We start from the raw sequence: 27590 nt of genomic DNA on the forward strand, positions 1-27590 counted from the left end.
AGAGCCTGGATGAGGGTAGCCAAAAGGTCACGGGGAACTTATGAAAGATAACTTTGCTTTGGTGCCAAAATGCTTTTAAATCTATGCATATGAGGTCTTCAGAAAGTTCATGCAAATGCTTGTTATAAGAATTGATGCATGGATTTCAGACTTTCGCACCTAAATAAATGTATCTTTTAACTCCATGTTCCACAAACTTTCCAAAGTGTGATCATATTGGATGAGGATCCAGGAAGGTTTTGAACAGAGACCTAGAGGAAGTTCTAGGTAGAGGGCCAAGTAGGGCCAAAGATGTGCAGACACTCCTTAATACCCCTCTCAAACTCTCCCATCCCCGCCCCTCTATGTACTCCCCACCAATACCAGAGAATCTGACAAGAAGAATTATCCCACAGGGTAAATAGATCTGAATACAAAATTGGAAAGTCTAGGTTTGACCTTGAAAGTGCTGCAAATAGCTAGCTGTGATCTTGAGTAAATCAATTCCTCTCAATGAGCTTCAGTGTCCCCTGTAAAATGGGGCTTCTGATCCCTTACCTTCCCACCACTGGGAAAGTCATAGCAATAGAGGGGCAAAGGGCCACTGTGGCCATGGCTTCGGGGTACCACTTTCTCTGCTGTGTTTCCCACAGTGGAGTGCAGTGACAACCTGTTTACCCAGAGGACCGGCGTGATCACCAGCCCCGATTATCCCAACCCTTATCCCAAGAGCTCTGAATGCTTCTACACCATCGAGCTAGAGGAGGGTTTCATGATCAGCCTGCAGTTTGAAGACATTTTTGACATTGAGGACCACCCCGAGGTGCCCTGCCCCTATGACTACATCAAGGTGAGCCTGAGATGGACGCTTATCCTGGGGATGATGGAGACTCTTAGTGAACATGGGAAAGTTGATACTCTGGACTCTTCACCTTCTGTCACAATGCAGCTGAGCTGCCAGCTTCCCCAAAAGTCATTATGTGAAATAGCATCTGCTAGCTTACTCAGGTCCAGCTGAGAGATCTTCCCCAATGCAAAACCAGTGCCCTGGCTGCCCAGGTGGTTTGAGGAAGAGTCACGAAGTCCAATATGCATCTTAGAAAGGTCCCTTGGAAGCAGGCGTAGCTTCATGGCATGCAACCTGTATAGTCACACAAAGTTTTATGCTTGGCCTAATGTCACCTGCCATTGCCATCTTGAGCTTTGAGTTTGAACGAGGAACTCGTATTTTCATTTTGTACTGGACCCCACAAATTATGCAGCTGGCCCTGCCAGGGGGAAGGAACTCTGTGAAAGGCAAACAAAGAGGGAAGGATGTCACAGGCAAATTGCCTCTCAGTTTGTGGTTACTCTAACCATAGAGGAGAGATGCAAAGGCAGCCTGCATTCGAGCCATGGCTGAGATTGTGGAGGGAGGTGCTTTTGAGAGACGTAGGAAGTAAAATCAGAAATACTTGGAGAATGATCAACTGAAGCATTCAAATGGAGCTGAACAGCCAAGCAGGCTCAGACCTCAGGAGAGGTGCTGAGCTGGGGGTAGAGAAGGGTGCCATCAAGTATGCAGATAGGCACTGGTTTAACCCATGGAAATGGTGGAATGTTCTAGAGAGAAAGCAAGACACAATCCATTCAAAGAGCTGGAGAGAAGAGGTATAGTCCAAACATGAGATTGGAGAGAGGCAGAAAATGAAACTGCCAAGGAGAGAGCTGTCACGAGTGGGAGGAGAAACCGTAGAGTCCTTGAAAGGAGACTCCATAGTTTGGAGCCTAGCTGACCTCCTCCTTGGATCCAGAGGCTGAGAGCCAGCTTGGCTGCAGGTGGGACAACAGGAAGCATAAGGCGTGGGGTTTCCATTGCTGTGGAGCAATTTCCCACAAGCACAACAGCTCACAACAATACCCATTTCTTTCTTTCTCACTCTAAGTAGTCTTTAACTGTATGTATTTATGGAGGAGCACATGATCAATTGACACATGTATGGACACAATGTGTGGTATCAAAGCAGGGGGATTGGTGTCTCCATATACTCAAACACACCTCCCTCTTTTGTGTTGGGAACCTTCAGATTCTTCTCATCTAGCTCTTTATGAACCATGTAATAAATTGTTAAAAGCTACAATCACTCCGCTGTTCTGTAGAGCACTAGGATTTGTTCCCTCTACCTAACTGCATTTTGGTACCCATTACCCAACCTCCTTCTGACCCTCTACTCCCTTCCACTTCCCCGCATCTAGTGACTGCTAGTATGCTCTCTATTTCTATGAAATCAACTCTATTTAGCTTTCACATATGAGAAAGAACATGTGATATCTGTCTTTCTAGAACACCCATTTATTTATTTTTAAAGATGTACTTATTTATTTGAAAGACAGAGTTACATAGAGAGGGAGAGAGAGTGAAAGAGGGAGAGATTGATTTTCCATCTACTGGTTCACTCTTCAAATGGCCATAACAGCAGGGACTGGACCATGCTGAAACTTGGAGCCTGGAACTCCATCCAGGTCTCCTGTGTTGGTCGCAGGGGTAGGTGGTTGGGTCATCCTCTGAGCCAGCCTCTGTTGCTTTACCAAGCACATTATCAGGAAGCTGGGTCGAAAGCAGAGCTTCCAAGACTCAAATAGGAACTCCTCTATGGGATGCTGGCCCTCAGCATCTAGGAGCTGCTCTCACATCCTTCCTCACTGTGCCTCTCCTCCAAAGCAACACAGATACTCACCTGAATCAAATTCCACTCATTCTACAAATTACCACAACCTCTGCAGAACTCTGCTTTGACAGGGCTCACCTCATTGAATGAGGCCTGCCTGGACAATCTCCCTATCTTTATGTCAACAAAGGATCAATGACATCTGTGAAATCCCTTTTGCCATGGAACATTTCATAATCACCAACACCAGCCATGAAGGTCATGGGGACCATCTTAGAACCCTACCTACCTGGCCGGCACCATGGCTTAACAGGCTAATCCTCCGCCTTGCGGCACCGGCACACCAGGTTCTAGTCCCGGTTGGGGTGCCGGATTCTATCCCGGTTGCCCCTCTTCCAGGCCAGCTCTCTGCTATGGCCCGGGAAGGCAGTGGAGGATGGCCCAAGTCCTTGGGCCCTGCACCCGCATGGGAGACCAGGAGAAGCACCTGGCTCCTGGCTTTGGATCAGCAGGAATTGCCGGCTGCAGCGGCCACTGGAGGGTGAACCAACGGCATAAAGGAAGACCTTTCTCTCTGTCTCTCTCTCTCTCACTATCCACTCTGCCTGTCAAAAAAAAAAAGAACCCTACCTACCGCACCAAGTTTCCCAGGGGCTATGCATGGAAGCCTCATGCAGGCAATCAACTAACCTCTTGGGACTTCATTTTTGTTCCTCTCTCCATAACTAGGGTGACAAGGTGCAGATGTGAAGACGTCACCCAGTATTGTAGAAGTCACCATTGTTAAGGAGCTTGGTCCTCAGAGATGGACGGAAAAGAGGTTAAAGGCACAGGAGGGATGCAGGACTGGGAGGTGGCGACTCCATCAATTAAGAGTGTCGTCTCCTCTCCTCCTCCACTGCCATCTTCGTCCACACGCCAGACCCTCTCTGCCGCTCAACTGTAAAGCCTCCCCACTGCTTTTCCTGCTTCCGCCCTTCCCCTGCCCGCTCTGTTGTAGCCCCATGGCATCCACAGGAGCTTTACGAAAGGTAGATTAGATCAGGATGGCACTGGACTGCGAGCGAAGCTGCAGACCTTGCCTCCCCTCCCAGCCGCCTGCCGCAGCACACCCTCCATGCAGCCACACTGGCTCCTGTCCTGTTCAGCCCTCGCCAAGCTCTTCCCTACCTTTGACCTTGGTCTTCGTGTATGTTGTTTTCTCTGCATGAAAACTGCACACTTCCCTCTTCTTCAAACCAGAGGCTTCTCCTCATCCTAATGTCAGATCCAATGTCACCTCCTCATAACCTTGACCACCGATTTAAAGTTAGTATCTGTTACTATATTACCACTATATGAAGAATGATTTATATTAGATGATATGTAATGGATTTATATAAGAGGTTACATTAGGTTTTAGTATATAAAATACAAACATATGGCATGTATTTCTGTAATATGTGAATATCACTGTGCTTATCTATTGTTACCCTATGACAGCCTATGGTTACTTTCCTATTACTTATTGTTGTTCCCTTTCAACTCCACCTCAGAGTCGTTGAGGACAGAGACCTTGACTATTTTGTGCACTGGGCAGGGCTGTGCCCTTCTCTGAGCCACAATGTGTTCATTTTTAGGCAGCAGAATATTAACCTGCCTTCACCAATTCCAAGGCCATTGTAAACTGTATATCAGAGAGTGGAGAAGGAACTACTTGACAAATGGTAAGATCCACCAAAACTGTGGGTGAATGTGATGGATTCACTTCCAGGTTTCCAGAAAACCCCAGAGTGCAGCGTAGAGGAGTTGCCTACATCAGTCGCTGCAGCTGCTCAGATGTGACTCTTCTCTATCTCGCTTCTCTCAGATTAAAGTGGGTGAAAATGTCTGGGGACCCTACTGTGGAGAGAAAGCCCCAGAAGCCATCAGTACCCAGAGCCACAGTGTCCAGATCCTGTTCCGCAGCGATAACTCGGGAGAGAACCGGGGCTGGAGGCTCTCATACAGAGCTGCAGGTAACCCCACCTCCAAACACACACACACACACACACACGCTGTACAAACCAGGGCTGGAGGCTCCCATACAGAGCTGCAGGTAACCCCACCCCCAAACACACACACACACACACACACACACGCTGTACAAACTGGGGTTAGAGGCTCCCATACAGAGCTGCAGGTAACCCCGCCCCCAAACACACATACACACACACACACATGCTGTACAAACTGGGGTTAGAGGCTCCTGTACAGAGCTGCAGGTAACCCTGCCCCCAAACACACACACACACACACACACTGTACAAACCAGGGATGGAGGCTCCCGTACAGAGCTGCAGGTAACCCTGCCCCCAAACACACACACACACACACGCTGTACAAACCAGGGCTGGAGGCTCCCATACAGAGCTGCAGGTAACCTCGTCTCCTACACACACACATACACGCACACACACACACACACTGCACAAACTGGGGCTGGAGGCTCCCATACAGAACTGCAGGTAACCGCTGCCCCCGTGAGCACACACACACACTGCACACTGAGTGGCTGTGCTCCACACTCACAGGGCTGTTGTCCAAAGGAGAGAGTGCACCTCAGGGACTCACTGGCTGTGGAGGTTGGGACCAAGGATCGTGCTTTCCCCATCTATAAAATGCGGACCAGGGCAGCCATGATGTGGGTTTGGGACCAGACTGGTAATTCTCAGGACCTGCTGCGCTTCAGCATCATGTGGGGGAGATTCTCCTCTTCCCTGACTCCCACTCGGCTCGTGCTGACTCCTGAGTCCTGGAGCCTGTTCTAGCTCCAGCCTCCTGTAAGTCAGGGACTGGAATTGGGTGTGGCCTGGAAGCCCAGAATGTTTCATTCTCCTTTGAATGTTTGCCTACTCCTGGGCACCTAGATGGCAAAGCCACAGCTCTTGCTCCTCTCTTTCTCAAGACAGCCAGTCCTGGCCCCAAAGCAGTAGAACCATTTGGCCCAAGAGTCTACAGTAGCTCGAGTAACAAAAAGGTGGATGTCATTGACAAGAAAATCACGGTTCCATCAGGACTCGGGTCCGGGGGGCTGCTCCTTTGCAGCCAGACTGTCTAGTTTCTCATCTGCTGTCCTTTCATTTGCTGCCCACCAGGAAACGAATGCTCAGAGCTGCAGCCTCCCGACCAGGGGAAAATCGAGCCTTTGCAGGCCAAGTATTTCTTCAAAGACCAAGTGCTCGTCAGCTGTGACACGGGCTACAAAGTGCTGAAGGTGCAGGGCCCTGTTTGGGGAGGGGAGCGGCCAAGCCAGAGAAACCTGTCCCCCCGCCCCGAGGGCAGACGGGCCAGAGCTTATCACAAGTCCCAGCACAGGATTTCCTCCCGAATGCTCCACAAATTCCAAAGCATGCATCCCAGACTGTCTGTTGCTTCCAGAAGTGGTAAAAAAAAAATGTTATGAGAACATGAGCTTGCTTGAATTTCATGAAATAGGGGTCATCCAGCCTTGTAAGGTCAGCAGCCTTAGGGGGTGACCCCTGGAAAGGGAAATCCAGCAGATGGCGCTCCTAGATTCCGGTGCTCTGACATAATGGTTCCCCAGGAATCACTTGATGAGCGTAAAATATCATCTCACCTAGGTCAATTAAAGCAGAATTTTTGGGGCTGGGGACAGGGACAGGCTTTTCTTTGATGCTCTCCAGCGGAGTGCTATGTGTAGCCAAACTAGAGGACCGCTACCCTCTAGAATGGTTCTCAGAGGGCTCCCTGGACAGCAGCAGCAGCAGCACCTGGAACTCTCTACAAATGCCAGGTCTTGGGCAAGCCAGACCCACTGAGTCAGAAGCTCTGGGGGCGAGGCCCAGCAGTCGGTTTCAACTCCAGAGAAGGAGTCAAGGTTGCAGTCTTCCCTTAGGAGTCAGTTGCCCAAACGCCTTTTTTGGCCTCTGTACGAGTGGGGAAGATGCATCCGGCATCCTGTTTCCCTGACCTTCAGGCTTGCCCTTGGAGGCCCAGGGGTGGGAAGTCAAGTTTGAAAGTTTCAGTGTGCTTGGCTGATAAATGACCACTGACCAGCCCCCTCCCCCAACCTCCTTTCCCCCACTCCTTTCTTTCTGCTTCTTTCTAGGACGATGTGGAGATGGACACCTTCCAGATCGAGTGTCTGAAGGATGGGACTTGGAGTAACAAGATTCCTACCTGCAAAAGTAAGAAAACCAAGTGGTTGGTTCCAAGGATAACATGCCTTCTCCCTTCCCCCGGCCTCCCCACTCACTGGGGGGATCTGAGCACGGAGAGCACAAGGGAGAAAGCTTGCCAAGAGCACCCTAAGAGGGGTAGGGGCAGGGCTTAAGGACACTTGAGCACAGGACAAAAAGAGTATACAATAACACTCTAGAATCCCAAGAGACACTTCTCGTGGGCCCCAATCTGCTTTCCAGATTCCGATGTTAGCTCAGCCTGCACGCGGGTCGCCTCACTTGCTGGAGGACCAGCGCATCTGCAGCTGTGGACTCAGCTCTGCCAGTTGTTAGTTGAGGACGTAAGTTAGGTTCTGGTACCCAGCACTGAGGGACCCTGCTGCTCTCTGCATGACCAGCAGCCCTTTCCACTGAGTCTTCCGGGGCAGTTCCTGTCTCAGGGCTATGAGGATAGCACAGGGGATGTAGCTCCCCCTGGCCCTTGGGACCTGGGGTTCTTGCCCTCCCTCTGCTCCTCATCCATGCTGACCATGGACAGGATCCATCGCCTCAATGACAACATGAAGGGGTTTGGACTAGTTTTAGTAGTCCTTCAAAAAGTGTGTGGAAGGATGCATTTATTTGGGTACAAGAAATATTTGAAAAACATGCATTTTTTTCATAACAAGTATTTTAATGAAGTTTTGAAGACTCTGCATATATGCCAGTGGCTCTACAGTAATATAACCCATCTAAATCTAGAAATTTCTAAACACCCCCACCCACCCACCCACCCACCCAGGACCATAGTTTTAGAATCTTGCTTATGGCAGCAGTGATACAGGAGGCAGGGTGACAGGAAACATGGAAGGGAGGAAGGGGTGGGGGTGACTTCAGAACCTTGAGGTGAGGAGTAAGGAATTAGGGCTGGCCTCCCCGCCCCCATTCTCTGACTTTTCCTGAAGATTTGGTAGTGCTGACCTCTTCCCTCTCTCCTAAGCAGAGAATTGCCCAGGGGCCCACGGGGATACCTCAGGCCATGGTGCTCCCTTGAGGCAAATCCCAGACAGAACTCTGAGGTGGACTGTGTTCTCAGTTTTTCTTTTTAATGTGATGATGTGGCTCAGGGCCCACTGTGGAAGAGGAGGGGCTTATCATGGCTTCAGCACGCCTTCCCTGGATGCCTGGGCAGAGTTCTGTAGGAATACAGAGGGAAAAGATAAGTCCACACACGCGACTCTAACCCGTGGCTCAGTGTGTGGTTCTGTGGCTGGGTTCTGGGCCACACGCCCTACAGCACAAGGTGAATGGAAAGGAGGCTACAGAGTGTTCAGGACAGAGGCTGACTTTGTAGTCAGGAAGTTCCAGATTTGAACTCCATCTTTCGAGTGTCCCTAAGCAACTGACTCAGGCTCATTTGACCTCTGTTTCCTGAGGTCTCAACAGGTTAGTTAGCACACCTGTCACACATGTGCAGCACCTGGAAAAAGACACAATAGAAGCTTGCTCCTCCCATTCCCCAGCCTGATCTCCCCACTTCCTAGATGGAGTTTGTCTCATCACAACTGGTGAAAGCAGGCAGTACTATCCCTAATCTTTTCCCATGACGAAGCACTTTTTGTTGTAACAGAAGCATTGATTGGGAAGTTACTATTCTATGGGAGAGAACTATTTTATAGGACTTGGCATACAACAGAGTTCCCTGTCATTTCCTACTAAAGAAAGGAGAAAGTTTTTCCTTCCTACTGCGACTCTATTCTTGGATGAATTAAGACCCTGAAAATTCCTTTTCAGACATACCTGGTAACCATGCTCACGCAGCGATATTGAGCATCTGTACCAGGCACTGTACTGGTTCCTAGGGAGGATGGAAAGACAGGGATTGTGGGCGAGGGGCTGGGAAGAGACAAAAAGTATGCTCTGGAATCAGAAGTGGGGATTGGGGTTGCTGTCCTGGCCCTGCCTCCTCCCCTTGCTCTGGTGACAAATCCTGCTCTACTCTGAGTGCTCCCCATCAAATGAGGGTTTGAACCAGCTGAATGCAAAGCTCCCTCCAGGGGCAGAAGTTGATGACCCCCCTGAGGCAGGGTGCACGGCTGGGCAGCTTCTCAGCACGGCATAGATTCCACGATCATAACTGTCCTTCCCGCTGGCTCTACCCGCGCTGTGCATTCCTAATAATTCTGGTGGAGTGATTTCTGCATTTCCTGCATGAACTGCTCCTGCCTTTCTTGCTAATTTTTCTCTTTTTCTTTTCTCTCTTTTCCTTTCTCGGCTTGCTTTCTCTGCGTCTCCTGATCCCTCTTGGATCCTCACCATGGTGGCAGAAAGAGAAATGGATTCCGAGTCAGAGCAATTGGCAGAATGAATGACGGGACCCCACCCAGTGCAGACATCCAGGACTGGAACACTCACAAGACCCCCTGGGGCTAGAGCTCCTCCACCCCTCCCCACCCACCCACACTCCACTGTGCATTCTCCTGAAGATTAGGCTGGATGCTGGACAAGGCGACCGCCACAGCAGCGGAAGCTGCTGCGTGTACGAAAACAAAAATTCTCCATTTTGAGGGTTCACCCATCATTCAAACACAACTCCGGCAAACAATGAACAGACAATGGTTTATTCTTTTTTTGTTAAGCACCCCTAAGTGCTTTGTGCTTTTCTCAATGGAAAAATGCCTTCCATCCCAGAGACACAGGATTCAATGTACAATCACATGGCCTTGGGCTAGCAAAGTTAAAGTGGACCCTCATTTCTAATCTGGTCCACACTTCACACTTCAATGAGCCAGAATACCTGTGACTTTTTGCCTTCAAAATTGTTACCAGTTGCTGCTTTATTAACAGCCAGGAGTAGGCAAACAAATACTGGTTCGTGTGCTGTGGATCTGGAGACTTTTGAGACTGTGAACATCTTCTCATTCACAAATCACCCCTCCCACTCAGACCTACCAAGGGCTGAAATTCCACCATTAGAGGGTCTTTCCTCTGGGGCTTACAAGTTTTGTGTTCCTTACGTTTTCATGGATGAAAGGGTTTAAAACGATGGTCATCACAATTGAAAGCCGTGGTCCTCAGCCCTGGTGCTGTGGAGCATCCCTGGCTTATAAACAGTGGTGAAGATGCTGCAATCTGCACAGCCACGTCAGAGAACCCTGGAATTCAGTTGTGATTACCCAATCTATCTGGCAATTAAACGGCCGCATGATGAGAGCAGAATGCAATCTGGAGACTTGAGGGACAGCCTGAGGTAGAGGGATCACCATGGGAGGTGATGGACTGGCTGCTAATGACAAGCAGCTGTTGAATAAATCACGTTAAACCCAAGACGTATGAACAGACACTGTACTCAATGTGATTTGGGGAACCATAATTCAAGAGGAATGTTTTATATGTGCCTAAATAATTGCAATGCCAGGCAACACAGTAATGCCACATGGCATCAGTGGGACATGCATAAAGGGTTCTAGAACAAGGAAGCTGTCCTGTCCAGTTAGAAGAGTTAGGAAAGGCTAGCAGGAGGAAGCTGTGTTTGACGAAGGCTTCAAGGGTAGCCAGAGCATGGGGGCAGTGTTTCCCAGGCAGCAGGGTGGCTGGAACTCTGCTGGAAGCGGGAGGCAGCAGAGGGGCGGTGGCTCCCTGAAGGCTCTGCTGGTGTTGGAGTGGGTGTCCCGAGGGTGGTAAGGATGAGACTGGGAGGGTGGCTGGGGCTGAGCACCAGGGGGAGCTGACTGTGTGTAGTTCTCTAGGGAGGCCCTGGAGTGTCGTATAGCGTGCTCAGAACGGCAGGCCGAGGGAGGTGTGCATGGAGAACGGCAGCAGGAGAAGACCGTGGAGACAGGGCGCAGGGTTGGAGTTGAGGGAAGGGTGCCAAGGGATAGGAAGGAGAAGGACATTTTGATTCCATTTGTGGAAAGGACTACAGAGAGCCTTAGAGAGAAGGACTAACCCTGTGTAAAGAGAAGAGGGACAGGCTGAGGGGGCGGGGTCTGCTGTGTGCTGGCTGTGCCCTGGGGCACTCACCACGGGAAGTAGCCTCCAAGGTCCCAGTGAGACTCCGGCTGTTTGTCAGGTGGACTCGGGAACAGTGCACCCTTTCCCTGCTCACCATAACGAAGCTGACGTGAGCCCTTAGTTTCCACTGTTCATTTCTCCCTCTGTCTGGTTGTTATCAAAGCCACATGTTCAGAAACAGGTCCTTTTAAAACTTTACCGGGGAGGGGGCGAGGGGGGTGGTGAGCAAATACCATTAGGATGGGGGTGGAGCTTGACATCGGTGGTTGGGCCATGTGGCCACTTGGCTTCCAGCAATGGCGGCAGGGGCTAGGGCCTAGGATGGTGTCAGGGTGTAGATCGCACCATAGATGAGACTGCGCCGTTTTCCTAACAAACTACCAATCAAAGTTACGGGGGACAAGAGTGACCCCGATATCTAAGCACCACCATGTTTCCTGAAAGAGGAGGAAAAGCCTGCCCTCATCTCAGCAGAAAGACAAATTTAAAACTCCTTCCAGTTTTAATAATAACTATGCTCACCTCTCTTATCCTACTGTTGGCTTGCAAACGTTTTACCTCGCAAAGTATTTGTTTGGGGTGATCACAACAAATGTGAGTGGCTTGTCCAGGGGAGCTGGAGGCCAGGACAAAGCCAGCTTTCTTGGTGTTTGCCTTCCTTGTGGATAAGGGGAATCCACACTGACTCCCTTCTTCACCTTTCCTTCAACCCAGAGGGCCCTGGAACCACCTACATTTTAAGGTAGATAATGCTCTAGTCCAAGGTGAGTTTGGAAATCACAATGTCTGAGTAATACTCAGGGTAAATTATTACCTCTCACTGTTTCCCATGGGATGCAAGTGAAATTCAGGAGGAGGTGAAACTTGGGAAATACCTGTTGACAACTAACATCCATAGTAGCCAGCTAGCATCTGCTAGAGGCCACTTAACTCAAAAGCAGACCCTTAAGAATGCTCGGCTCCACTTACCACAAGAGCACTGAGTCCAAGGTCAGATCTAGTTCTCAATCTGGACATCAGTATCTGAGTGACCTCGACTAGTCAAGTCTACTGGCCGGCCTCATCAGTGAAATACGGAGCATTTGCTAGATTGCCCACCCTTGGGTTGGTTTCCGGGCATGAAATTGAAGGATCCCTCTATGATTCTTGGGCTCTGTCGTAGGCTGTCATACCTAAAATGACATGAGCATCCCCCTCTGGAGGAGGGCCCTGGATTGAGTCCTCAGTCTCTCATGTAGCCATGAATATGGGCTAACCCACACTGGACACCATCAGTGCTGGCAACTCCTGGAAGACCTGGCTGGAATGGAAGCTCCTCCAAAGACCCCTCTGAGGAGCAGGCATTTGTGGTCATGTCCTATACCGGACTACAGCCAACCCCAGTGACCAGCTACCAATAACTGGAGAAAATGAATAAGCAAAGACTAAAAACTGGCTCATCCCAATCCATTTCCTGCCTTCTGCACCAAGCGTGCTACCTGGAGAGAGCCAGCAAGGTGGGCTGGGTACTCAGGCAGCAACTGGGCTTTTGTTTCTCTGGCTTTGGTGTTTTGGGTGACAAGCTCTGATGTGAGCACATTAATCACTCTTACTCAGCCATGGTTGGGACTGGAGGAATGGAAGATTCTTTGGGTCATGTCTGCCAACATTTTCTCATTGAACCACGGGGCTTCGTGCTTAGGCAGAAGAGGCAGAATACTGCCCGGCAGAACCAGACGTCAAGAAAGGGCTCATGGGCCGGTGCCGTGGCTCAACAGGCTAATCCTCCGCCTTGCGGCGCCGGCACACCGGGTTCTAGTCCCGGTTGGGGCGCCGGATTCTGTCCCCGTTGCCCCTCTTCCAGGCCAGCTCTCTGCTGTGACCCGGGAGTGCAGTGGAGGATGGCCCAAGTGCTTGGGCCCTGCACCCCATGGGAGACCAGGAGAAGCACCTGGCTCCTGCCATCGGATCAGCACGATGCGCCGGCCGCAGCGGCCATTGGAGGGTGAACCAATGGCAAAGGAAGACCTTTCTCTCTGTCTCTCTCTCTCACTATCCACTCTGCCTGTCAAAAAAAAAAGAAAGGGCTCATGGCAGGGCAGAGTTGGGGTCTGCTTGTATCAGCAGACCTGGCCCACCCTGTAATGGACACCAGATCAGGTGAGTTGACCACCCAGTAGTACTGTAATGGATGGGAGAAAACCCAAAGGTAGGGCTGTTGGAAGTGAAACACGTGGTGCACTGCGGAACCCAGGGGCACCATTCAGGTAGATTATAACATTGCTTCTTGGAGCCGTGCACCCTGCACACCTATTTGAGTCCAGCTCATTAGATAGGCCCAATAGGAAGAGCAAAAGGTAGTTGAGGCGTCTGACGTTTTCTCTTCCAGTGGTAGACTGTGGAGTCCCAGCAGAGCTGGAGCACGGGCTGCTCACCTTCTCCTCCAGGAGCAACCTCACTACGTACATGTCTGAGATCACATACTCCTGTCAGCAGCCCTATTACCAGCTGCTGCACAATGGCTCAGGTGAGCTCTCCGTACCACCCCATCCCTGTCTCACCCTGCACACGTGGGCCTCGGGGTTAGGCTCGGAAAGGAATAGCTACTCCTCAACCTGCGGCCTCTCCTAATGCAAAGAGCATCCTCCCCCATTTCTCCTCAGCCCATTCACCTATCCCAGGAGCTCTTGGGGTTGTCCCCACTTAGATGCAGAAACTGAGTTTCAGGACCAAAACTTGGGCATTTTTTTCTCCTATATTTAAATCTAGCACTGATTTTGCTAACGAGCGTAGCTCTTGGTGGTGGGAGCACAAAACGGCCACAGGCTGGCACAACTAAAAGAAAGAAGAGCCTAAAAGAACCCCCATTTCCCTTCAAACTGCCTAGGGTTTGGAGAGAATGGCCAGGGTTGCTGCTTTGGCTACTCTCTGCCTTAGATTCTGGCTGTGGGTACATCTGACCTGACCAGCCCCATTCAGTGGGCCTGGCGGGAGTCCTTCCTTCAAAGACCTGCCCCCTCATATGCACAGGGTCTGGGTGTGGGAAGGAGTGGAGTGAGGAGCAGATCTGGCTGCCTCACCCGAGGCCCAGCACAATTTCTGATTATGACTCAAGCCCTGCTGCAGCTGTCTGCATCCAGGCCACATCCATGCCACCAGACAGGAGGAGTCCTTGCTGCCCCAGGAGCTGGGCACAGCACACAGGCCAAAGGGCAAAGGATAGAGTGGCCAGTCCATTGGCCCCAGTGGAGGTGTACAAGGAATTGGGAGGCAAAACACTTGGGCACCTGCCCCACCTCTCCCTGCCTCTCAAGCCCACACCCCAAGAGTGAGGCTGTGGTACCCCAACACTCTCCCTCTATGCTCGGTCCCCAACAGAAAAGGAGCCCTCAGGAGATTGGGAAAGGGGAGACATTAGCTCTGCCTCTGTCACACACAAGCCATGAAAAAATTTTCCTAATTTTTCTAAGTCTCCCAGTCCTCAGTCTGCAAAAAGGGAGCAGGGACACAGCTCACAGGGTTATCATGGGCTCAAATGAGATGGCGGCCAAGTGGAGAAGGGAGGGAGGGAAGGGCATGTGCAGAGGACTGTGTGAACCAAGGTCTCTATGACTCATGAGGAGGAGGCGCTGTCCAGGGCTGGGGAGTGTGGGGCAGGGAGGGGAGCGGCCCTCGGAGAAGCTGCAGGCAGTGTCAGAGCCCTGGCTGGCGTGCTGAAGAGAGCTGTGGTCATTTGTGAGGACAAGGAGGAGCCAGTGGTGATGTGGGGCTGAAGAGGGACATGGTCTGACCCTTCAGGTCACAAAGGGGAATGGCTCAGAGGAAATGGCACCCGAAGACCATTGAAAAACTTTTGCAGTGACCCACAGTAGAGGAATAAGAACCCAGATCTATTTTCCACAGGTTACAAATCAAGCTCCTCCCGCCCTCCTTTTTCACTCACACAGGTGTGTATATCTGCTCTGCCCAAGGCATCTGGACAAATGAAGTCCTGGGGAGAAGCCTGCCCACCTGCATTCCAGGTACCTCACCCTCCAAATCCTAGGCCTCAAGGTCTCCCATCCAAGGCCCTAGGGCTCCAGCTGCTCTGGCTGCTCAAAGGGAGTTGGCAGGGATGATACTTTGATGGTTTCTTAAGAGATGTCTTCAGAAGGTTAAAGGTCAGAGTGACACAGCCTTACACTTTCTCAAATCAACCAAACTATAAATTCAGCCTACTCTGTTATACCGAGAGCTCTCTTGTCTCCTCTCTGTCCAATTCTGCTCCTATCAAACCACTTTTTCATCCAGAGCAATCTGTGTGTGCACCTGCTATTGCTTCAGGGAAATCGAGAAAGTGATCATCCTGTCCTTGAGTTCCATTATGCTATAAAGGAGAGGATGACAAAAGACAGATAACAAATAACTATGGGACATAATAATAGCTTCTTCCAAACAGCAGTGTGCTCAAGTCTTTCTGATTGCTGACTTCTCCATGATTTACCTACTGCCTTCACTTAAAAATAGTGGGAGGGGTGCAGCACTGTGGTGTAGCAGGTAAAGCTGCCACCTACAGTGCTGGCATCCCTTAAGGACACCAGTTTGATTCCCGGCTGCTCCACTTCCAATCCAGCTCCTGCTAACGTGCCTGGGAAAGCAGTGGTAAATGGCCTAAGTCCTTGGGGCCCTGAACACACATGGAAGACCCGAATGAAGCTACTGGCTCCTGGCTTCACCCTGGCCTAGCCCTGGCCATTGTAGCCATTTGGGGAGAGACCCAGCAGGTAGAAGCTCTCAATTTCTCTCTGCCTCTGCCTCTGCCTCTTTTATTTCCAAAAAATGGGAACAGAATTTTATGATGTCACTGTGCATACAGAATCTGGAGATATTTGCTTTGGCATTGTAATTACCAGTATGGATGATTTACATTACAATCACAATGCCTACACATTCAAATTGACTTGGAAAATTACAGCCCCAAAATGCACACAGTAGGGTGAAACCAATAACCTAGGAAAACATAAACTTAATATTTATAGTGATTAACATTTTTGAAAATAAATAAATAAATAATTTAAATAAATAATTTTAAATTTTAAATAAGTAATAAATAAATAAATAATTTAAATTTTAAATAAGTAAATAAATAATATAACCAGTAAAGATTTCATTGATCAAAAATGAAAATTGAATGTCTTCCCTGATTCCAATTGCAAGCTTGCACAAAGAGTAGGAGCTTTGCAATATGGTTAAGTATTGGGTGGCATCTGTATTTTTCTAAGCTATACTGTTGGATAAGCTGAGATACTGTATTATATGAATAGTACATTTTAGTATCCCTCATTAATGATTCAGTAGGCTTCCAGTTGTCAGATTAGTCATTACATTGAAAAGGCTATGGAGTTCTTTACTATCAATCCTTAACAAGTGAAGAGAATGTTAGCATTTAGGGGTCAGTTCTGGCTATCAAGGGTGCTATGGGATCCTTGAGAAGTGGGATATAGCTTCACATGATTGTCTAGGATGTGTGAGGACCAGGAGGGAGACTCCACACCAGAGGTCTACTGAAGAATTCATGAGGAGGTGGAAAGAAGGGAAAGGACATCCCACTCACTTCAATTAGGCTTGGTCAGGAGCAAACCCAAGGACTCCAGGTGGTGGAGCCCCAAAGAAGATGGCATTGGTAGATCTGTGCCAAACTGGAGGTGCAAATCCCCATTTTGCCAAAAGATTATGTGAGCCAAAGAAAACTCACAGTGGATTCTATCCCAGGAAGCCATGTTGTAACTTCTGGAAGGAACAGGTGCACTGAGCTGAGAGTCAGAATTGGATCCCAATTCTGGTTATGCTGCTTTGTACCTGTAACCTAAGGTTACTCTGGTAAGTAACCCCCGCCCCTCTGTTGGGCTAGTATTCCATACTTTAGAAGTGCTGGAGCAGGACCAAAAGATCCATGACATTCAGTGACTCTTAACAGTCATCACTCTTTGTTCGTACAAAGCATCTTGGATACAACAAGTTGTGATACGATTCTAACACCCAGTGTTGAGCAGAATCATGATATATTACTGGACCAGGCCAGAAGTTGCTAAATTCTCTCATTCTAAAAAACTGAGATTAAAACAGGTTGCAAGTGAGGATGGAAGCAGCCATTTTGTCCAGCATTATGATGTCTACCCTTCGAGGAAGAGTGCAAATGTTATTTTCAAAGACAAGAAAATTAAAGATGAGGATGTTGCAGCAACTTGTCCAAGCATACCTCCAGAGTCAGGGGAAGAGCTGGAAGGTGAACCCAAGGCTTCTGGTGTCAACACAAGCAACGCTGAGCCATTGTCTGACTCTGGTCGTGTTTTGTGCTGTCCTCAGTAACCTAGACTCCAGGAGCATCCCGTGTTTGTCTTAAAGACTCTATCTCAGTATGTACTGTCTTCTAGAGCGCATGGCTCTACACAGCTACAGCTGTAAGAATTCAAGGTTTCTTTGTCCCAGAAAAGACAGAGTAGGGGATTGGCAGCAGCCAACATGAATGACCCTGTTTCAATGAACATTGCCAAAGGCTCGTTGCATTATTCAACCTCTTGAAAGGACAAGGGCACGTCAAACAGAAAAGCAGTTTAGTGCAAAATGAAGCTAGAGTCATTGGAGACATGCGTTTCCCCTCTTTCCCTGCCACCAATGGCTCTGAGCAAGTCAATTGCCTTCCTGGAAACTCCGTTTCTCTGTCTGTAAATCAGCTCTTCTCTGAGGTGCCTGCAGCCCTGACCTTCTGTGTCCCAGCGTTTGCCAAAAGAGACTTGGTTGGAAAAGGACACTGTTCAGCACTGGCTTTGTTGTGGCTGTTGATTGAGCCAAATGATGAGTCCCTCACCAAATGAGGCCTTTCAGTACTGGATGGACTGTTATGCAGAGCAAGTCCCAAACCTGTCTTGAGATGTCACCTTGTCGTCTGCTGCTTGTAACTGGGAGCCTGGCCCTCAACTTTGAAGGAGCAGACCACAGAGAGTTGCAAACACCCGTTCACATCTGGCCTGGGCGAATGAATGACAGGGTTCCCCAGGATCACGCAAGAAGCATTTGGCATCAGGAAGAAGAGCATCTGAAAAACATTAGCCTGCTGAAAGGCTGCCATCCCGAGGTTGCCAACAAAACTCAAATGTTCCATGGTCTCTGAAGGCCTATTGGAGGCACCTAGAGTCAAGGAGTGTAGCCTAGCCATTTGCAACCTGGAGGAGGCCCACACGCATGCCAGGCTTCCTCCCAGGCCCAAGCACACTGCCTGGAAAAGGTCCAAGCAACCTTGTTATTATCCAGCAGGGGGCTGGTACTGAAGACCCTCTGCTCATGGGCCAGAAGTGCGTGGCTGGAGGAGGCTGGTGATGTGTGTGCGCTCTCAAGGTGCAACCCAGTGGAACGAAGTGACTCAGACTTTTCTCCTCCCCCTGCAGGGCCTGCAGAGGTCCTGGGTACAATGATGGGTGGCCTATAGCAGGACCCATGCATCATTGCTTGTAGATTATGCCACATTTCCCTGACCTTGGATCCCTGGGCCTTGAATCCATGGCTACCAATCCATGAGTCCTTTAGAGCAGAGAAGGAGTCTACAGAACTCATGCCCATGGGCTTATATGTAATGAGGCAGTGTAGTATGGAGGACGAGACAGCTGTCATAGGCTCTACTGAAGCCGTGCATCTCAAGTTGATGGTTGTCATCTTGGGTTAATCTTTAACCTCTGAAGAGTTCTACCAACCTATAAAATGTGGGTGACCAAGGGAAAACTGAAACAAAATTCAAAGGAATTAGAATGTGAGATCATCTTGGCCAACTGCTTCATTTGGCAGATCAAAAGCTGAAATCTTGGGAGGGACATGTAGTGGCTTGGAGTCACATCAGCAATAGAAAGGCCAGGTCGTCTCCAGGAGTCTCCATTCCCACTGCAGCATCTGCTGTGGCCTGCAGGCTAGTCTTGCGGTTCCCTCCCATCCTGCTCTGCCCGTGGAGGTGGAAGTACCCACAGCATGGGCCTACATAAGGGTATGAAATGCCTTTTGTGAAAAACGGGGACAAGTGACCACTGCTAAAGATAGGCCTGGTTAAAGACGATCTGGGCCCAAACTGGTCTGAGCAAGACAGAAGTGGCTCGGGATGGAGAAAGCCCAAACGTGAAATGGTCTGGTCCAGAGCAGGTCCCCACATGGAAAGGACTAGATGGAAGATAGGCCAGCCCAGAAAGGCTTAGATCCCCAGATGACCTGGGCAGAGCAGCCCCAAGCTAGCCTAACGTAGGCAGCTCAGGGTACCACAGTGGCATAATCTACAGTGGGCAAGCTGTGCATTCCTCAGGGTTCTTCTCATCCCGCTGGCCTGACCAGTGTCCGTCTCTTGTCCCCACTCCCTCTTTCTCCTCACAGTGTGTGGCCAGCCCTCCCGCTCCCTGCCCAACCTGATCAAGCGGATCATCGGGGGCCGCAATGCCGAGCCTGGCCTCTTCCCGTGGCAGGCCCTCATAGTGGTGGAGGACACCTCGAGGGTGCCCAACGACAAGTGGTTTGGGAGTGGCGCCCTGCTCTCTGAGTCCTGGATCCTCACGGCAGCTCACGTGCTGCGTTCCCAGCGCAGAGACAACACAGTGATCCCAGTCTCCAGGGAGCACGTCACTGTCTACCTGGGCCTGCACGACGTGCGAGACAAATCGGGGGCCGTCAACAGCTCGGCTGCCAGAGTGCTGCTGCACCCGGACTTCAACATCCAGAACTATAACCACGACATAGCTCTGGTGCAGCTGCAGGAGCCCGTGCCCCTGGGGCCCCACGTCATGCCCATCTGCCTGCCCAGGCCGGAGCCTGAAGGCCCAGCCCCCTACATGCTGGGCCTGGTGGCCGGCTGGGGCATTTCCAATCCCAATGTGACAGTGGACGAGATCATCAGCAGTGGCACCCGAACCTTGTCGGATATCCTACAGTACGTCAAGTTGCCCGTGGTGCCGCACGCTGAGTGCAAAACCAGCTATGAGTCCCGCTCAGGCAACTACAGTGTCACGGAGAACATGTTCTGCGCTGGCTACTATGAGGGCGGCAAGGACACGTGCCTTGGGGACAGCGGCGGAGCCTTTGTCATCCTTGATGACTTGAGCCGGCGCTGGGTGGCCCAAGGCCTGGTGTCCTGGGGGGGGCCTGAAGAATGTGGCAGCAAGCAAGTCTATGGTGTCTACACCAAGGTCTCCAACTACGTGGACTGGGTGTGGGAGCAGATGGGCTCACCCCAGGGCCTGGGGGAGCTGCAGGTGGAGCGGTGAGCTGGCTCACATCCTCAGGGCCCGCCTACCCTGCCCCAGCCCGAGTGAGGCTGCACCACACACTTCCAAAAGCACACTCCATGATATTGACCAGACCAAAGGGAAGGGCACACACTGATCTAGCGGGGGGCCCCTCTTCCCGAGACAGCCCCTGGGACCCTGAGAGGCAACGATGTGGTAAGAAGAAAAGGCTCTGGGCAAGAGACCTGAGTCTGTGACCTCAGCCAAATCCCTTCTCCTCCCGGCGCCTTGCTCTCCCCAGCAGTGCAAGGAGGGAGCCAGACCAGAGGGCCTCCGGGCCAATGTAAGCACTCCTCTCCAAGCCGGGCTTTGCTCCAGGGGCCTTGGTTCACCCCTAATCACTTACCAAACCCATGGGTGCAACCGAGCTCGGGTCTGGTTAACAGCAAGGATTCCTTTGAACCAAACGCTCCCAGCTCTTCCCTCTTGGGAAACAGTTCCAGCCCCTCGTCTAGGAAAATACCATTCGGGATTGAGGAGGCAGGGACCACAGCCTGGTGGCCCTTCTCTCCTAGGCTAATTCCTTGGGGGCAGTTTTGTCCCTGAAATTTCCTTCCCAGAAGCATCTTGCCGCCCCTTAGGTCATTCAAGGAATTTCAAAAGGCAAAGAGAAAGCTCAAAGATTTATGGTAACTTGGGGAGGAGAATGGCAGCTGAGGGCTGCCCAACCCCCTAAATTCCTACTGTTGATTAAGAACAGGTGAATTCTGTCCATCTGCCTCTATCAAATGTCAGCTGACACCACAGGGGTCTCACACCCGCCGCTTGGGACAAGCATGAAGCCACCCCCAGCCTTGACATGTGTCACCTGTGAAGGCAACCTGAGCCCCAAGCCCCGTTGATCACTTGGAGCAAGAGAAGCCCGGCACTGCATCTGCTGTGCTCTGGGCAGGAACACGGAAGAAAGGGTGGGCCTGGGGCACTAAGAGTTCTCCAGCACCCCTGGAGAGTCCACCTGGCAGCACGTTCAAAGGGATCCACACCCTGCGTTCCAGGGGCCAGCAGTCAAGAAAAGCCAAGCTCCACTACTGCAGGCACTGGGAAGAGGTGGAGTCCCAGGTCTGCCCCAGGTCTGCCCCAACCGGCTGCAGAATCGCTTACAAATCGTTTTCCTTCCCAGAGCCTCAGTTTCCTCATCTACAACAGGAAAGCATTCGACCCTCTCAAAGTCCTCCGGCTGAGTGCATCCCTGGTGGCCAGAAGCCCCTCCCTGGCCCTCACAGCTGATGGTGATGCTTCTCCCCTGGGACTCAGAGGAAGGCAACCAGAGAAGCCCCTGAGTGGGCTTCCAAGGGAATACTCAGCAAGCGTCCACCGCTCCATTCGGTTCATCAGAACACGGCACACTCCCATGTCTATGGCGCATGTAGACGATGTTATATTCCGTAGCTGTTGTATCACATGCTTCGCTACTCTGTACGGGGCCTCTGCACTCTGTTTCTCCTGTCAGGGGTCTACAGTGGAAATAAACCCTCTGTGGATAACCAACAGCTTCTCTGCGTCTCCTAGTGATTCGCCACCAGCTTAGCAACTGACTGTGCGGGTTGAAGAAAAGGCAGGCAACAAGGCTGTGGGTGACACAGATGTTAACAGACATCTGGACTGACAGCAAAGGCTTGAGAAGGGTGGGGACCAGGGCTTGGTTTGGCTGTGGTTGAAGAGTTTATGAGCAAGGCAGCTGGAATTCAGGCAGGCACTAAGGAGCAGTGCAATTCAGAGGCGAGAACAGAGTTGGATGCTGGTTTGAAATCCACTGGCCTAGAGATGGTACAATGGCATGGGGGGCAGATTGTGTCAGAGGTAAGAAATGTACAGAAAGGCAAAGGGAGCCAAGGGATTTACAAGGGACACACTAGCTGGAAGGCATGGAGAGAAGAGAAGCCCCAAGGAAGAAGCAGACCACAGAAAGGGATCAGAGAAACACAGAGGGAACGTGCTTCCAGGGTCGGGGAGGGGAAGCTGGCAAGAGGATGCTGGAGGCCACAGCACTCAGTGCTGCTCCAGAGTCCAGGGAATGACTCCAAGGTGGAAGCGCCCCGAGACAGGGACAAAGCGGCTACTGTCATCTCTGGGGCAGTGCCCAGGGAGCGGCCGCCTGCTGGTGTTTGAAGCCTCTAGGGAAAACTATAAATCACTGTTGAAAGATACTGAAGAGGCTCCAGTGACAAGGAAAAACATCCATGTTTCATAGACTAAAAGACTCAATATCATTAAAATGTACACCCTCCCACAGAGATTTACAGAGTAATGCTATCCCTAGAGAAATACCAATGACATTCTTCACAGAACTAGAAAAAGACACTATTAAAATTTGTATGGAATCACAAAAGAATCCAAATAATCAAAACAATCTTGAGCTAAAAGAATAAAGCAGGAGGTGTTACAGTACCTGATTTTAAAATATATTACAAAAGTATGGTAAATAAAGCAACGTGGCACTGGCATAAATGCAGATACATTGGCCAGTGGAGCATAAAGGAGACCCTAGAAGCAAGTCCATGCATCTCCAGCCTGCTAGTCTTTGACAAAAGCGCTAATATCATGCATTGGAAAAAGGACAGTCTTTGCAATACATGGTGCTGGGAAAATTGGATCTCCACACACAGAAGAATGAAACTAAAACTACACCCCTACCTCTCAGCATCTATGAAGTCACTGCAAAATGGATTGAAGACCTAAATGTAAGACACAAATTTTGTAACTACCAGAAGAAAACATAGGGGAAACAATTCAAGGATTTTTTTGGGATCTGACCCCAAAAGCACAGGAAACAAAAGCAAAAATAGACAAGTGGGATTTCATCAAACCAAAGAGCTTCTGAACCGTAAAGGAAACTATCAATAGAGTAAACTGATAGCCTGTAGAATGGGAGAAAATATTCATAAGCTACATATCTGACAAGGGGGTCAGGTCCAAAAAGTATAAGCAACTCCAACAACTGAATACAAAAAAGAAAAATCCAACTTAAAAACTGGGCCGTAGATCTAAACATATTTCCCAAAGGGAAACATAGAAATGTCCAACAGGTACAGAAAACAGTGCTCAAAATCACTAGTCATCAGGGAAATGCAAGTGAAAATTATAATGAGATACCACTTCACCCCAGTTACATTAAAAAACAAGAAAATATATTAAAAAAAAAAAAACAAGAAATAGCAAGTGTTGGTGAAGATGTGGAAAAAGGGAGCCCTTGCAAACTGCTGGCAAGACTGTAATTCGTACAGCTCTTGCAGAAACAGTATGGAAGTTCCTCAAAAATCTAAAGCTAGAATTCCCGGATGATCCAGCAATCCCACCACTGGGGTCTATCCAAGGGAGACGACATCAGTCTGTGGAAGAGACAGCACTGCTCACAGCAGCCAAGATACAGAATCAACCATCACTAAGTGAAGAGATAAAGTGTGGCACGTAAACACAGGGAACGCTGTCCAACCTTTCGAAAGGATGAAATCTAGCAACAACATAGATGGAACTGGATGCCACTGTGTTAGGTTCAATAAGCGAAGCACAGACAGAGAAGCGTCACAACATCTCACTCACACACAGTCTTTAAAACGTTGATCTCATAAAAGTTCGAAGTGTAGTGACACGGAGAGGGAGGCAGGGAGAGGGGTGGGGAAAGGCTTACTGATGAGTACCAAGGAAGAAGCCCTGGGGTTCTTGTGTACAGTGGGGTGACTTCAGTTCTGTATATTTCTCTATAAATGAAGAAGAAATTAGAAGGTAGGACTTTACATGATTTTTACTATAAAGAAATATTCAGTATTTGAGAAAATAGAATTATTTTTCCCTGATGAGAGATTATGCAATGTATACAGGTAGCAAACACCCACATAGCTCCCTATAAATATATACAATCTTTATGTATTTGTTGTAAAGATAAAAGTCTGTAGGAGTTGGGTGTTTGGCCTGGCGAATGAGAGGCCACTTGGGACAAACACATGCCTTATCAGAGTGCTTGGGTTTGAGTGCTGGCTCAACTCCTGATTCCAGCTTCCTGCTATTTCATATGCTGGAAGGCAGTGGGTGAAGGCTCGGGTACTGGGTCCCTGCTATCTACATGGGGAACCCAGATTCTGTTCCCAGCTCCCAGCTTTGGCCTGGTCCAGTCCTGGCTGTTGTGTTGTGGGCACTTGGGGGAGTGAAACAGCACATGTAAGCACCCTCTCCCTTTTCTCTCTCTCTCTCTCTCTCTCTCTCTCTCTCTCTCTGTTGTGGGCACTTGAGGGAATGAAACAGCACATGTGAGCACCCTCTTCCTTCTCTCTCTCTCTCTCTCTCCCTCCCTCCCTCCCTCCCTCTCTCACTTCCCTCCTCCCCTTTCCCTCTGCCTGAGAAGGGCTTTCAACTTTTTCCTGAGAGGCAAGAAACTGTCCATGCATCCTTTTTTTCTCTATGGTTTATAGTAAAAAAGTTACATGCTCAAGTCTCCAGATTTGGGTTCCTTGAAACCTACCAACCTTTTATTCTTACCACAATGCCCAGCTCTTCAAATGAGAATCTGAATTTCCAGACCTTGGTCTCTGCTTTGCTCTTTCAAAAGTCAAAACCTGCCTTTTGTTCACCTAAAGCAATAGAAGCTCCAGCTTCAATGGTTGAAGACCCTAAGGGCAAAGAACATTCCTGACTGATGAAAAAATGCTTCAGATAAAGCTTAAAAAATAGCATCTTCCTTTATATGTAAACATCACTGTTACAGTTCCACACATGGTCCCAGAGCCATTCTATCGCCCCCTGGAAGTGTAGGTTTATTAAATATTCAGATGCTTGCTTTATTTCCAATTTTGTGCATTTTCTGGCACTTTCTTCTTCCAAATCTTCATCTCCAAAGGAGATGGAAGAATATGAGGACTCACTGTCAACTCCTCTTTGGAGGAGAGATTGTGGAATGAGTGGGAGGCAGGGCAGTGGAAGCTGATGTTTAGGACAAGAAGTCTCGACCACATGTTAGAGGCACAGAAGGCAAACACAGGAGAGGGACGGAAAACTCCAAGGCCAGGGGTTTAGAAGTGAGGGGATCCAGAGCACATAATGGATTCTAAGGAGAAGAATGTACACAACAAGGGGAGACAGGGAGCAGAATGGCCTGGCAAATTCCCACCCAATGGGCTCTGAGCATCTACTGGGAATGGAGGTAGGACATTAGCTTGGAGCAGCTGGCCAGGGACAAGTGGCAAGGTGCTAGGAGACACTGAGAAGTCCCCAAGGTTGCAGCACTTTTATCTCTGATTTGCTGCAGTCTGATGAGACGTACAAAGGTGGCAGGTGACTGCCTAGATCCATGGGCTGGGAGCATCCGTATCGTTAAGTCAGTGGTGCTGGCCAGGGCAGGAAAAACCCAGAGCTGGGAATCAGGAGACTGCGGCTGACAGTCTTGCCACAGACTCATGGGATAAATTCCAACAAGTCAGTCAGGTCTCTTCTGTAGGTCTCAGTTCCTTTCTCCATGTGATGAGAAGGGTAGACGGGATGGATTGCATGGACTTCAGCTGTGGTGTGCATGTGTCTGGGACTCCCAGCCAGCGGGAAACAGGGGACTGCAGCAGGTGGACCCCTGTGGGGGTCTTCAACTCCACAGACCCTGAGAAGGGTTTCTGTACAGAGAAGAGATCCCTAGGGGTAGATAATGAGGACACCTAATTGGTCAGCACTCTTTCATTTGTAAGTTACAGAAACCCAGCAAGACAGCTCGAGGAGCAAAGCAGAGAGACAGGTTATAGGTTCTGGGAACTGAAAAGGCCATACCAAAAGGCTTCTGGTGTGGCTACATTAAAGGACTCAAATATCAGGACACCCGGTCTCTCGCCACCCACCACCACCATCTCTTGGCACTTTCTTTGTGTTTGTAGCACCATTCTCAGCAGACTCTCTGTAAACTACTCATTGTGAGAGCTGAGCTTACAGCCAACAGTACAGCAACCCAGCAGAGAAGGATTTTCCCTTTTTCTAATGTTCCTAAGATCTCACCAGCCTAGCCAAGGTCACATGCTCAACTCTGAGCAAGCGCTGTGACCAGAAGCGCACTCCTATCCCTGAAACCAGAGGAGAGGTCAGAGCAACTCTGCCTGCACAGACTAACAGAATGGGGCAGGACTGAGGGGTGGGGTGTGCAGACCCTATAGCAAATCAGGGTGCTGTTGATGTGGGCCTGGGACCTTAATTTTCAATCCAGGTTCTTGCCCCTACAAAGACAAGAATTCCAAGCGGAAGCAGACATACGTACATATATGTGGTGCACGAGTGAGAACAGATCTATTCAAAAGTGTGAGAGTGAACATGCATTCAGATGTCAGAGTAAACTGTCCCACACAAAGAACTACCCCTCGTGAGTGGCCAGAGGGCTGTTTAAAGACAGAGAGAATAAAAAGCCTGACTACCACCCCCAACCACGGTCAGAGGGAAAATCCAGACCCCCTTCCCCACTCTTTTATGAAGTAGGGGTGCTGCCTTAAATGAGTAAGCAAGCAAGGTGGGGTCTTGGAAGCCTGAAGTCATCTTGGATTTTTACAGCACCTCCATGTGGCGTTTAATACCCATGTGGCCATCATGACGTCTCCCTCCAGGTCCTGGGAAGTGGATGTTTTAGACTGATGGCAAAGAAATAACATTAGACTGCAAGGCCGGCAAGAAATCCAGATCACCTAGGCCTACCTAGCTGCCTGCCTATTCACTTATTAGAAAGGGCAATGGATGCTGGGAGATCATATATCACAGATGCTCCTAACAGGGTGATGGATGATGAACCGGCAGCCCAGCAGTGGGAGCCAGGTGTGTGACCTCTCCCGTCCTCCCTTGGCTGCAGAGTGTGGTTTCCCCAAGTTCTCCCGCACGCTGATGGCCAGGATCTTCAATGGACGCCCAGTGCAGACTGGCACTGCTCCCTGGATCGCCATGCTGTCCCACCTGAATGAGCAGCCCTTCTGTGGGGGCTCCCTTCTAGGTAAGCAGACGGTGGAGGGGCTGAGGGACCCAGGTTGAGGCTAAGGTAGAAGCTAGGGGACACAGCACTCTTCCTGGGGACTGACCCAGGGTTTTCCACTGAGAATCCCTGTCCATCGCAGGATCCGGGACTGGAAGTCCCATGAGGTACGAAGAGCCCTTAGCTGGAACCAGGAGACACGTGGTCCTGCTCCCGCAATGAACACCCTCTGAATCCTGGTGGCTCTCGGCACCAGGAAGGACTGAGTGGGGGAGGCTGCCCCTCCAACCTGAATTACAGCAGAGGGCGCGGGCCCATGGCCCTGAAGCAGGATAGGCCAGTGCCGTAAGATCGAGGAGAACCGGGAAACCCACTGCTGGGAAGTCAGGAAAGGCAGATTCACAAGGCCTTGAGTGGCATCTTAGGAACGTGGGTCTCCTCCTGAATGCGCTGCAGGTTTATGAGCGTGTACTGGGAAGTCCCCCCAGAAGCAGCGCCAATTTAAGGAGTGACTCAGTGAGGTGGTTCCTGTAAGAGCCACACAGTGAGAAGAGGGCATGAGCGATGGAAATGAGGAGGCACAGCGGGGGGAGCGATTTCAACTCTGTGATGCACT

The 27590-nt window shown here is 50.0% G+C and overlaps 1 protein-coding gene across 3 annotated transcripts in view; it reads left to right on the plus strand.

Annotated features, from left to right (window-relative positions):
* Positions 1-27590, plus strand: part of MASP1 (MBL associated serine protease 1) — a 72018-nt gene that overhangs the window by 33733 nt on the left and 10695 nt on the right. The window contains exons 5-11 of one of the 3 annotated variants that reach the window (XM_062210263.1): positions 633-829; positions 4477-4624; positions 5744-5862; positions 6718-6796; positions 13152-13289; positions 14710-14784; positions 19151-21545. In XM_062210263.1, the coding sequence (XP_062066247.1) occupies positions 633-829; positions 4477-4624; positions 5744-5862; positions 6718-6796; positions 13152-13289; positions 14710-14784; positions 19151-20034 (1640 nt within the window). In that variant the 3' untranslated portion in view covers positions 20035-21545. Of the gene's footprint in view, positions 1-632; positions 830-4476; positions 4625-5743; positions 5863-6717; positions 6797-9096; positions 9265-13151; positions 13290-14709; positions 14785-19150; positions 21546-26857; positions 26996-27590 lie in introns of those variants that run through there. The other 2 variants (XM_062210275.1, XM_062210282.1) reach the window with 2 other exon arrangements.

The sequence above is a fragment of the Lepus europaeus genome, chromosome 2 (genome assembly GCF_033115175.1).
Source record: "Lepus europaeus isolate LE1 chromosome 2, mLepTim1.pri, whole genome shotgun sequence".
NCBI classification, from domain to species: Eukaryota; Metazoa; Chordata; class Mammalia; order Lagomorpha; family Leporidae; genus Lepus; species Lepus europaeus.